Genomic DNA, 11,822 nt, shown 5'->3' on the forward strand with positions numbered 1-11,822 from the left:
ATATTGTCGCACAATACTCCTGAAGTGTTTCCTTCACCGCTGTTTATATTTAAGTGAGGAGTAAGGAAAGAGGCTTGGTAGAAAATTTACTAGAACCGACTATGTATCTTTAGTTGTAAGGACTTTTTTTTTGTAGGATTTTTATGCTTCCAGTAAAGGTATGGTAATTCAAATTCATTTTGGTTGTTGGAAATATTAAAAATAATCAAAAGTGACATATGATTTTGAAGAAAACAAACCCCTCTTAAACTGGTTGGAAGAGTTATACATATAGAAATTAAGAAGGGAAGAAAGCGGCCCCCTCCTTCTTAACACGAAATGTTTTTCATATTTGGGAAACAAGTTTTCGGTTTTCTTGGCTTGTCAATACATTTCTACATTGGATTATTTCTCGAGCTCTGAGTGCGGTGGAACAACCCAGGGAAAAAAACCTGCAATCGAAAATCTCCAAAATAGAAAAAAATTGAAAAGGTAGAACATATTGCATTAGTAACTAATATTTTAACTTTTAATAAAATTAGTCTTGAATATTCTTTTATTACAGTCCTATTTACTTCGAAAAAATCTCAGTTTATTTGTACAAGTCTGTTTATTTTGTAAACGCCATATAAATATGCTAAAAGTCTATTGTAAAATATAATTGGATTCTGTACACGGCATATTATGCTAAAGGGAAGTATATGAGCTAATCTAAGAAACAAAATTCTAAGAATATCACCTAGAGGAGCAAAACATGAAAAATAGAAATTTTCCTTTCATACACTTTCATCTGAACTTGAAGATATACGGCAAGAGTTTTCAAATTCCAAGTTCAACTGCTTCTTTTCAGAAAGGCGAGAAAGAGCTTTATTAAGACGTAAGCAAACTGTTGAATTGAGGACATCTTTGAGACTTTCGTCTCGGACTTCATCTATCCCTCCAGTAACCAGGCCTAGAGCAAAAACAGATTTCTGGTCAGGAGAGCGGTCGTGTTGGAAAACAACTGATCCGCTATCTCCTTTTAAAGAGAAGGGGTAATCACTGGAGTTTAAACTAGAGACTAGGAACATTTCATTTCTATTTCCGAACAGCTTATAATAAAACTCCGAGCTCAATATCCGACCATCAGTAAAGTTAGTTGTTGCCCCCTTTTTATGTACGACAGCATTTGACGGAATGATTCCTTGGTGAATATTTACATTGCATGGATCTTCCATTCTATTCAAAAAGGTCGTATCACAGTTCCTTCGTTTGTCTTCGTCTACTTGGAAAACGGCAAAATCGTGGAAAGGTTCTGGATCGGAATAAATGCATTCACCGACTTGGGCAAGTTGCGTAGTTTCTAGAGACGTAACGTACACAAACTCTTTCTCCCTAGGTAATGCATGATGACACGTCAATCCATACACCTCGTCTTGGCCAAGATTGTCTTTCAGAAGAGCGCCAGCTGTTGCATAGGAAGGTTTTGAATTTTCTCCATTTCTATCTAAATAAACTTTTTCTCCTTGCTTCACGTGGCTGTAAATTTTCACTTCACCTGATACGATATGTAGTGACAAAGTGTTTAAGAATTCAGGTTCAAGTTTGAAAAGTTCATATTTCAGACTTTCAATGTCTGCCTTGTTTCTTACAAATACTCTAAACTCTGATGTATCCCAGATACCAAAGCCATGTACGTCGTATCTCCTAGAATGACAAAAATAGTATATACAATGATCATCCTTCATAATCATTAACTATCCTTAATTTAGGTATGATGTAATAAAATTCGTCAGATTATTATCAATCCGTAAGGTACTTTGACCACGCAGTAGTAAAAAATGGCATAGTAAATATCAAACATACTCAAACAGAAGGTTTTTAATCGTTTCCGGGATTTGCATTTCATTTCTTTTTGATGACATTTGCAATAACAATGATTTGCATTCATTCAGTATCTTTGGTATTTCTTCCCTCGATCCTTCGCCAACGTTCAATTCTTCAAGAAACCCTTCAATGCATTTCTTCAAAGGTGTTTCTAGGAAAGAGGTGAGAGCCTCCCGAACACATTTCTTTTTTCTGGTGAGCATCGAGTATTTTGATTGAAATGTGTCCTCCGATGGCCGTGCAGCTTGATTAAGGACTATATAAGCTTTGGTCCAAACAATTGGCCGAATGGAATCGAGAAGCTACTCAAAAAGAAAATAAAAAATTATTTGTTTGGTTAATACAACTTTGGTAAGAGTATACAAAGAAATCTTATTATACATACCTCCTCTATTCTATCTAAAGGTTCATTCTCACTTTGAAAATAGATAAGTGCTGACACAGGCCATCGTTTTTCACCTTTCAGGGAGCACCTTACATGCTCTTCTAAAATCATTTAAAAGAATAATATCATGTCAATCAGAGAGAGAGAGAGAGAGAGTAAGAGAGAGAGAGAGGGGGGTACCCGTACCCTTCGAGGAAGTAATTAACTTCTCAGTGTCTTTTGTAATTTCCCCGGCTAGGTAAAGCTGAACTCTCTTGACACCTATGGTTTCATTAACTTGAGAAGATGATCTTAAATCTCTCATCTTTGTTGCAAGCCTAGAGACCAGTTGATGGTGGTAAGAAAGACGTGGAAAATTGTTGACCGAATACCACTTTTCACTGTATGGTGATCGATATCCCTCTGAAATTTTATGATCAAAATTAACAATTCTGAATGCCAAATAAGCGCATATACTAATATTTAAGGAAGTAAAAAAAAAATCTTTCAAGATAACTTTTGTTTCTTACCAGATTTAGATCTCTGATATCTGTCGCTTTCCACAGATTTAATGCGTTTCTCAAAAGCATCCGACAGTCTTTTTTCTATCTGTGTCTGAATATGAATTTGACATCATTAAGAATCAATATAGAATTTTTACCCAATCTTTTTAAATTAATATCTGATAAAAGTAAAGTATAATATGACAAATGCAGTAATATACTTTTTATAGACTGTTAGTATACTTTTTCTATTTTGGGAGAGGGAAATGAATGAATTTTGATACATCTATTATGGTGTTTTTTTAAATAATAATGAAACAAAACAACCACTTGCACTATTGGATACTTACTTGTGGTTGGGTTACTGGAGAGACATTATTCCCGGATCCAAATGTAAAGTGATATGTGTAAGAGCAGGTCATTCTATCAGAAAAGATAGTTTTATAATGAGTATCCGAGAAGCAATTTAGCCAGAGATGGACTTTTCGACTTGAATAATTCATTCATATATATCTAGAAACATATAGGTACTGTTTTATTTTGATTAAATACATAGAGGATATTCACTGTTTTGTAGTTGATGTGGAAATATTTAATATTCACACGAGTGCGAGGCAAGAGTGAAAAATGAAAAAAAAATCATCCTGATTCACCTAGAAGATATTGAATTTTGTGTTTATTTCATTATTTTTGCCTGGGTCTTTTTGTACCAAGTTTTCATAGTTGAGCACTGTGACGGATTATCATTTTGATATCCTTTCACACTGTGGCAAGATATCACTTTTATACAATAAATAAATCACAGTATTTCACTGTTGAAAATGTACATCGTATCAATCTATTATATTGTACAATGATTTAGAATTCCTTTTGACATTCTTAGATGGAGAAAGGTGTGTAAAATGAGTCTTAAACGTAAAAGGTGAAGATAATGAACAGTGATCTATCTAAAGAAAAATCTATAAACAAAACAAATAAGTAAAGAGGGCATAAAACACGGACCCCTGGAAATTCTAGAAGGGGGATCAGGTGCCTAGAAGGAGTAAGCATCCCCTGTTGACCGGTCACACCCGCCGTGAGCCCTATGTATTGTTCAGTTAGACGGAACTTTCCGTAGTCAAATTCAGTACAAAAACAAAGGCCTAACAATTGATATTAAATAAATCAGCCAAAATTCTGCCCAATGATAGGTCATATATGCAAACAAGGTCATTATAACGACCAAAGAATTTATGAAATGCCAACTTTACACGAAGTTGTTGAAATCCTTGCAACATCAACTTATCAGTGAGTAGCTTGTTTTTCTTTAAAAATTGATCGTACTCAGAGCAAAATAATATAATTCTCATGGGCGAACTTCGGCCCATCAAAATATCACCCGATCACCATAGGTATTCTAGCTATTTATCATATCAATTTAAATCACTTACCTGGAACAGATATGTTTTGTGTTATTCAGAATTTATAGTTTAAATGAAAATAATGATATTTTTGTTCCAAAGTTAAAGGAAGATCATTTTCACGTTTGATTCACTCATCCACTACATGGGTAAGCTGAATAGAGTAAAACATTATTTATTAGTAGGGAAATGAATAGGGAAGTGGACCAATACTAATCATATGAAATATTGTTTACGGAAGAACTCGCTTAGTTTAGCTGTTCGTGTCATTGCTTCATTTCATCCATTTCCTCCAAATCCTGTTTGATCACATCATGAACTTGTGCATAATTTCACTTTATTTTTTATACAATGTGTAAAAGGTCAAGTGTTTGTATCGTACTGTAATATCTGTGTGATTTTTTGATGAGATAGAACAGCTACAGTAAAAAAAATTGAAAGACATGTTTGTTTGAGCCATGTAATGTAATATAACTGTTTTGTTTAGTTTGAGATAATAAATAATGGAAATAATAGCTGTTTAATGTATAAAGTGTATATGTAATTTAATTTAGTCTATCCTGTATCCAGTGGATTCACTTATTGGTTTCCTATCGTATAAAATTTACGTGTGATTGTTTGTAGGCAAATAATTCCATATGTATGCACGTACACAAGTAGAATATCAATACAGAATTAAAATTCCTAGCATAAATCAAATGATTTGAATGACACTTTTTCCAACTTTATATTTTTTCAGTGTATATTTTAAAAATATCAATTTTTCTGTTCTTTTTGGTGTGTGGGTTGGGGGTAATTGATTGTCAGATATACATTTATGACAATTAAAACTGTTATTGGTTGAAAGTACATAAACCTCACATGTCACAGATAATTTTTCAGCAGAGTACCACTTCTGATTTTAAAAAGTTATAAACATCCACTTTATGAGAGCTAAATCGTAATTAATACTAGACATTTAAAATCAAGTGGAGGGAGTTTTACTTCCTATAAAGTGTATTTTTATTTCTAGGGTATCTTCTCTAGGATTTTCTCTCTCTGTAAAAAGTGTTCATTGGATTGATTGTTGTTTTACGTCCAGTTCGAGACTTTTTCACTCATATAGGAACGTCACCATATGCCGGTGAAGGGTTTCAAATTTAGACCTTTACTTGGCACCCACGACCATTGAGCAGTGAGAGATCTTTATCTGCCAACGCCTGTCGTAACATGAGGCCTCGGTTTTTAAGGTTTTATCCTAAGGACCCGCAAATTTCACTTTAAAATGCCGAGCGCTTAACGAATGAACAGTTGCTACCCATTTTTATCAACTTAGGTCAGTCGTAGCCCACGGTCTCGAACACATGAACCTTTGATCGCGAAGCGAGCACTCTATGGAATGAGCTATGGTGACGCTAAATGTTTCGAAGAGATATCGATATGTCGCAATAAATATTTTTCTGAAATGATCATGAACTGTGAAATGCAATAATATATCAGTAAAAGGTTATATATCTTTCACCTCCGCTAACTACATTAAAAAGAAATCAGTTTTTCATCATTTTTGTCTGTCTGGCCATACATCAGATATTTTATCCTTCTGTCTGTTTTATTGTAAGGTACATTGAAAAATCGCAAACTGATTCCAACCAAAAATAAAAAAATATATATTCTGCTTGGGAAGGAAAAGAAATAATAGTGTGTATGCATAAAAATAAAACTCTTATACAATTTTACTTTACTACACGAGAAGGATGAACCATGATGTAGATTGTTTACAAACATAATTATCTCCTTACAAAAATGTAGATTGGTTGAAGCAAATATAGACCATTGTTGATACGTTCTCTGTGCATATCTTCGTTTTACTGTAAATTATATATGGCTTTATCTGTAACACGCTCGGAGTCATACCAAAAAGAATAATACAATTAAATGTATTTTTGTCATTTTAGAATTGTAATTATTAATTCAAAAGTCAGTAAAATCAACACATAGACTTCTCTAAACTTTATACAACCATTCCTCACGAAAAATTAAAACCTAGGCTTTTTATATCATCGATAACTGCTTCTTTAATAATGGAAGCAAAAAATTTTTGTATCTTTTGATAAGTCTTCAACAAAATTACTTTGTTAAAAATTGATTTGATTTTACACAAAAATACTCTGAAGTTGAAAGGATGTTATCATTAATTTAGTGTTCGGAGACCAGATCTTCCGACAAGCTGTTGAAATTCCTTTGGTCTCTAATTGTGTTCCTTATTAGCTGACCTGATTTTATATATCTATGAAGCAGAATTTATTCTTCTACATGAGGTAGAAAACACTTGCTCTGACCATCAATTCGACATTTAGGTATATCGACAACGTATTATCAATTAACAATAGTTAATGTTGAGTAGATATATCCCAGTGAACCTAAAAGACACTAAAGAGTCTGCCACATCTGTTTCATATTTGGATGTTTTCTGAATATAGACGATAAGGGTCGACAAAGAAAGAAAGTGTATGATAAACGAGATGATTTCAGGTTTTCCATCGTCAACTTTCCTTATTTATGTACCAATATTTCGCTATCACCTGCATATGGTGTTTACTTCTCTAAACTTATTCGATAATCAAAGCAGTCTACTGACTGGTAAGTTGATGTTACAGGGATTTCAACTTCCTCGTTTCACGTCAGCATTTCTAAATTCTATGGACGTTATAATAACCTTGTTAGCGAATATAACATATCATTGGGTCGTATTTTGGCTGACATATTTCAAACCAATTGTAAGAACCCTGTTTTTACACCGAATTCTACTACGGTATGATCTGTCTACCTGATCAATACATAGGACTCCTTTTAGGATCTGATCCCATCTCCTGAATTTTCCGGTGGTTCATGTTTACAGATCTGTACTGTTTATAATTATTTTAAAGATTGATAACCGTTCCTTATCATCGCATATTTTTATTCCATCATATCATGATAGGTGTTAAAAAAATTACTTAATAGATTTCATATGTTATGACATACAAATGAGACACACATAATCAGGGGATCGCTTTAAAAATTGCAGTGATTACTGCTTTTAATTATTTTTTTATGAAACACTGCAGCAACAACATCAACAAAAAAAGTAATAAAAACAAAAGAGAAAAGAAAAAGAAAAAAGTAAAAAGAAAAGAAAGTAAAAAAATACAGTAAAGAAAAATCAGAACAAAGCAAAATTGACTGTATGTATCATCTATTAAGATATTATCCTTTGTTTTCGTATAACATTCAGAATCGCATGTATTATGTGATATAAATATATCCCAATTTGATATAAATCAATTTGTATAATGTTTAACTATATGAGAATTTAAAATTTAACTTTGCAAGGCGTAATTTTTTTTTCATATTTAACGATAACATTATATCATTTGATTTTTTAAAATAAACTGGATTGCTCACCTTTCATGAAATCTTCTGTACTGAGTATCAATTGTTGATGAAGTCTGTACAATTATGCGGCAAACTTACCGCTCATAAGTTTATATTTAATATTTTTATATATTTGACCTTAATTTCAAACTTCATATCTGTATATCATAGATGCGGAGATATTATTGGTACATGTACATGATGACTTCTTCATATAAAGTACTTTTAAAATGGCAAGTGTTTTTTCCTTCTTCTATTATACAAGAGGAAAAAAATGTGTAAAAAGGAAAATAACTATAGATGCTTTATTGAGTCAGTGTACAATGATTTTATACTTAAGCTTGTATACACAAATGAGGTATAATACTCAAATTAAACATTTGCTCATCGAGGTAAATTATGAAACATTTTATCTAGAAAAGTTCGATGTTAGAATTGCATGGTGGGTAATTTACACATTTTCAAAAATGTGATTTAAATAGAAAATATATTTCATATTCTTTAGACTCATCAAATCTAATTTTGATACATACTAGGTCGCGTATGTCGAGATACGTCCACTACAAGAGCAAGAGGGTAAACAAGGGTATCGCAAGTGGGAGCATCCCCTTGCATGTAACATATTTATAAATAGGATCCGGTCCACAATTAAAAGTGAAGGTCAACAGGCTGAAATGAAGCACATGTAGAAAATTTACATGCCTAACTTTTATCGAAAATAACAAAAACAGTTGACATGTTTGTGATACTTTTTGTGTATAGAATAAAAGATAAATGTCTAAAGTTTATAATGATATGCATCAAGATGCATTTCAAGCATAAATATGCATATAAATATGTATTGAAATGAGAGGTAATTTGGTTTGTTTACAATTTTTAAGCCGACAGAGAGTTATTCTCGGGACATGACGTAAGAAGCTTATTAATGACCAGGACCTACGATTTTGAAAACCCCTATTTTTTCGATACGAATATTTAGAATGAGACATGAAGATAACGATCAGTTTTTCATCTCAAATGTCCAATGAAACAATACAAATTTGGAGCAGAGCAAATACTGACCTCAGAATTTAGAGGTGGGATCAGGTGCAATGGAGGAGTGAGCATCCCCTGCAGACCGGTCACATCCGCCGTATGTTCATTCTCATGATCGAGGAAAAAACCCGGAAAAATCCAGTAAAGTGCAGTGTATAAATAATGACCTAACAATTAGTATAAAAAAAAAACGTCAGTCAGTATTTGACTCAATGATAGGTTGTATGTGCTGACAAGGTCATTGTTTCGTCCACAAAACTTGCGAAATGATGACTTCAAACGAGACTGTTGACATCCTTGTTTCATCAACTTGTTTTTTTAATATCTTGCCTCGTTTTAAAAATTGTTCTAAACTGAAAGACATAAACGCCATATTCACGTTATAAGGTTGTATTGCTACATTAGTAAGGGAAGCTGACGATTGAAAAGTTGAAGTCATCACGTTTATTATAAAACTTTGTTGTTAGGTTATCATTAATGTCTTTTTCTAGTAAAATATCTAAATATGAGACAGATGTGTCAGAATTTGTGGTATCTTTTATTTCAAGCTCATTGGGATATATCGAGTCGACATATGAATGAAAGCAACCATTGTTAATTGATAATATGTAGTCGATATATCGAAATGTCGAATTAAAGGCCACGGCAAGTGTTTTCTTCTCATGTAGAAGTTTTTGAATAAATTCTGCTTCATTTGAATACTTAAATAGGTCTGCAAATAACGGGGCGAAATCGGTACCCATGAGGATTCCAACAAATTGTTGGAAGACCTGATCTCCAAAAACTACATACTAGAAGATATTGTCAATCAGAAACTCAAGCGTCTTTTTAATATCAACTTCAAAGTACTTGTGTGTACAATCAGAGTGCTTTCTAACCAAATAATTTTGTAATTGACCAATGACAAGGTAAGTATATTTACGAGTTCCATTTTTAAAAAGCAGCTGTCTATGATGCCAAAAAGCCTGGACTTCATTTTATCGTGAGGAATGGTTGTATAAAGTGTTGAAAAGTCGTACGTTTTGATGCTATTGATTTTAGTAAAATTTTGTGATTTCAAATTTTCCAGAAGTTCTTTGGAGGTTTTAAGTGTCCACATCTGATTTACACCACTTCTCGAATATACTGTTGTACAATACTCCTGAAGTTTCTCCTTCATTACAGTAAATATTTTAGTGAGGATTAAAGAGACTTGGTAGATCATTTACTGGAACCCGCTATGTATCTTTGTTTGTAAGGATTTTTATGAAGTTTAGGAATCCAATAAAGGTATGGTAATTCAAATTCATTTGATTGTTGGGAATATTAAAAATATCTAGATGATTTTGAAGAATTTCCTCCTTGGAAAGGTAAGTATGGGTGTTAGTTGGATTTCCACCCGTAGAATTAATTCCTAACTCCTCTTAAATTCAATTCAAATAATGAGCCTTACAAACAAAGACTATGTTGTTACCAGCTTTGTCAGCTGAGACCAGTACATACAGATCGTGTAATCTATCCAATTCCTTTTTCACTTCTGAATTATTAAAGACAGAAGGACAAATATTTTTCATACAGCCCCTCAATCGCTTAATGCGAGATTTCAACATCCATCTGATGGTTTTCTTTTTCGTGTTTGGCCCATCTCCTCGCGTAATTTTCAAAAGAATTCAAAATATTTATAAAATGATAAAGCCAGTTGAAAAAACGGGTTTCCTAAACAATCAAACACGTCTTCTACACAAACATCCCGATTAAACTAACAGAAATATTTCTGAAATGATTGATGAAATCAACTCATCTGATGTTTTTGCAATGAAATTTCATCCCATAATTCCCTATAGCCCGGCAAGCCCCGTTAGAGTTATTACATATATATAATACAATATAGAAACATCCGCTGGACTGCCATGACATTCCAAAACTGTTAAGCGTTACGATTAATGTAACTAAATATAGAAAATTTCAACAAAAATGTGCCTTCGATACTAAATTTTACTCCAAGGACATTCCATTAGGAAGATTTTTGTAGCCTGTTTGGAGCTTTATCACCTGGTGAATTAACTTAATTGACGTAACAAAATTAGATTACAGAAAGCAATCTTACAGAAAAATTTATTTTGTTTAAGAACTTAGTTGGAGTAAACTACGTTATTGAATTATGTTATTTTCATATCATTAAGTCCCCCATCCTCTGTGTTGGGTATGTCTTTAACCTATCAAAATAATTTTTTATATACGAAATTAAAAAAAAAAAAACCCACATCGAAATCAGTCCCATCTAAAAGACGCCCCCCTTTCCGGCTTGTGTGAACTATGGATTTGGATGTTAAAGATCAAATAAGTATCATATGCAAAATAATGCATATATAAATAAACACTGGTAATGGTAGTCCATATTGTATTTGTTTGAAACTGAATAAAACTATTTTGTGTCAATTTCCGAGGGTTGAGAAAAATTGCGTCTTTAAAGGCAAATTAATCTGATTCCACCATAGTAGATATATATTTAAAGAATACGTAATTTTACCTTCTGAAGTCAATTTCGAATATCATCTGCTTATTCAAGTCCTAGAGAGCAAATGCAGCAAAAATGCAGCTTTGCAGACAGCAGAATATTTTCATCAGATTTATGAGATGTTTACAACAATCTTTCATAAGAAAAGTTTATGTTCTTTACTAAGCGATCTTCATTTCGTTGTGATACAAGACATATCAGAATAAAACGAATACATACAATATATTACATTGTATGAAATAGTTTATAACAGTTTGAAAGTGAGCATACTAAATAATAAAGAGAAAGTACGAAGAGTATGTTATTTCAAATACATCTTAAGAACTGCAAATATTCAGTACTCCTAAGGAAGGCTTAACGCAAAATTTGAGATAAAAATGTTCCTTTAATTGTGTGCGCTAAAAAAATTATGTCTTTAATTTTATTTTAATTTGAAATTTCTAGTACAAATAACTTATGCTCGAATGGGCATGATTAAAAAGTATTGAACTGTGAAATTAACTATTTTCAATGATATTTAATGACAAATTTCACAAAATCTATTTTTCTTAAGGTCAATTGTAAAGGTCCATGTACCAGTTTCAACATTAGACAGTTCGAAAGCAGAGAGCCTAATTCGTGCAATTTGTATTCTGTACAAACACATATAATTAATAGATTAACATAAGTAATAGTGTACATAAAAAGTATCAATAAAGTGTTGGTATAACGTACTTCCGGCTTTGGATATTAGAAGGCATAAGATTGTTTTGTCAAAATCTTCACCTTGTAGCCAAGTTTACAAA

General features: G+C 32.5%; 1 protein-coding gene across 1 annotated transcript; it reads right to left on the reverse strand.

Annotated features, from left to right (window-relative positions):
- Nucleotides 1-570: 570 nt before the first annotated feature.
- LOC133193359 (uncharacterized) lies at nt 571-7,581 on the reverse strand. The gene is made up of 7 exons (XM_061329298.1): nt 7,536-7,581; nt 3,063-3,135; nt 2,740-2,824; nt 2,417-2,632; nt 2,231-2,331; nt 1,825-2,147; nt 571-1,665 (listed from the first exon to the last, which is right to left on the reverse strand). The coding sequence occupies exons 2-7, from the start codon at nt 3,132-3,134 to the stop codon at nt 756-758; spliced, it is 1,707 nt and encodes a 568-aa protein (XP_061185282.1). The 5' UTR covers nt 3,135; nt 7,536-7,581; the 3' UTR covers nt 571-755.
- Nucleotides 7,582-11,822: the final 4,241 nt, after the last annotated feature.

This window comes from Saccostrea echinata, unplaced genomic scaffold (assembly GCF_033153115.1).
Source record: "Saccostrea echinata isolate AGI-Se365-2 ecotype Australia unplaced genomic scaffold, CSIRO_AGI_Sech_v1 ptg000027l, whole genome shotgun sequence".
Lineage (NCBI taxonomy): Eukaryota > Metazoa > Mollusca > Bivalvia > Ostreida > Ostreidae > Saccostrea > Saccostrea echinata.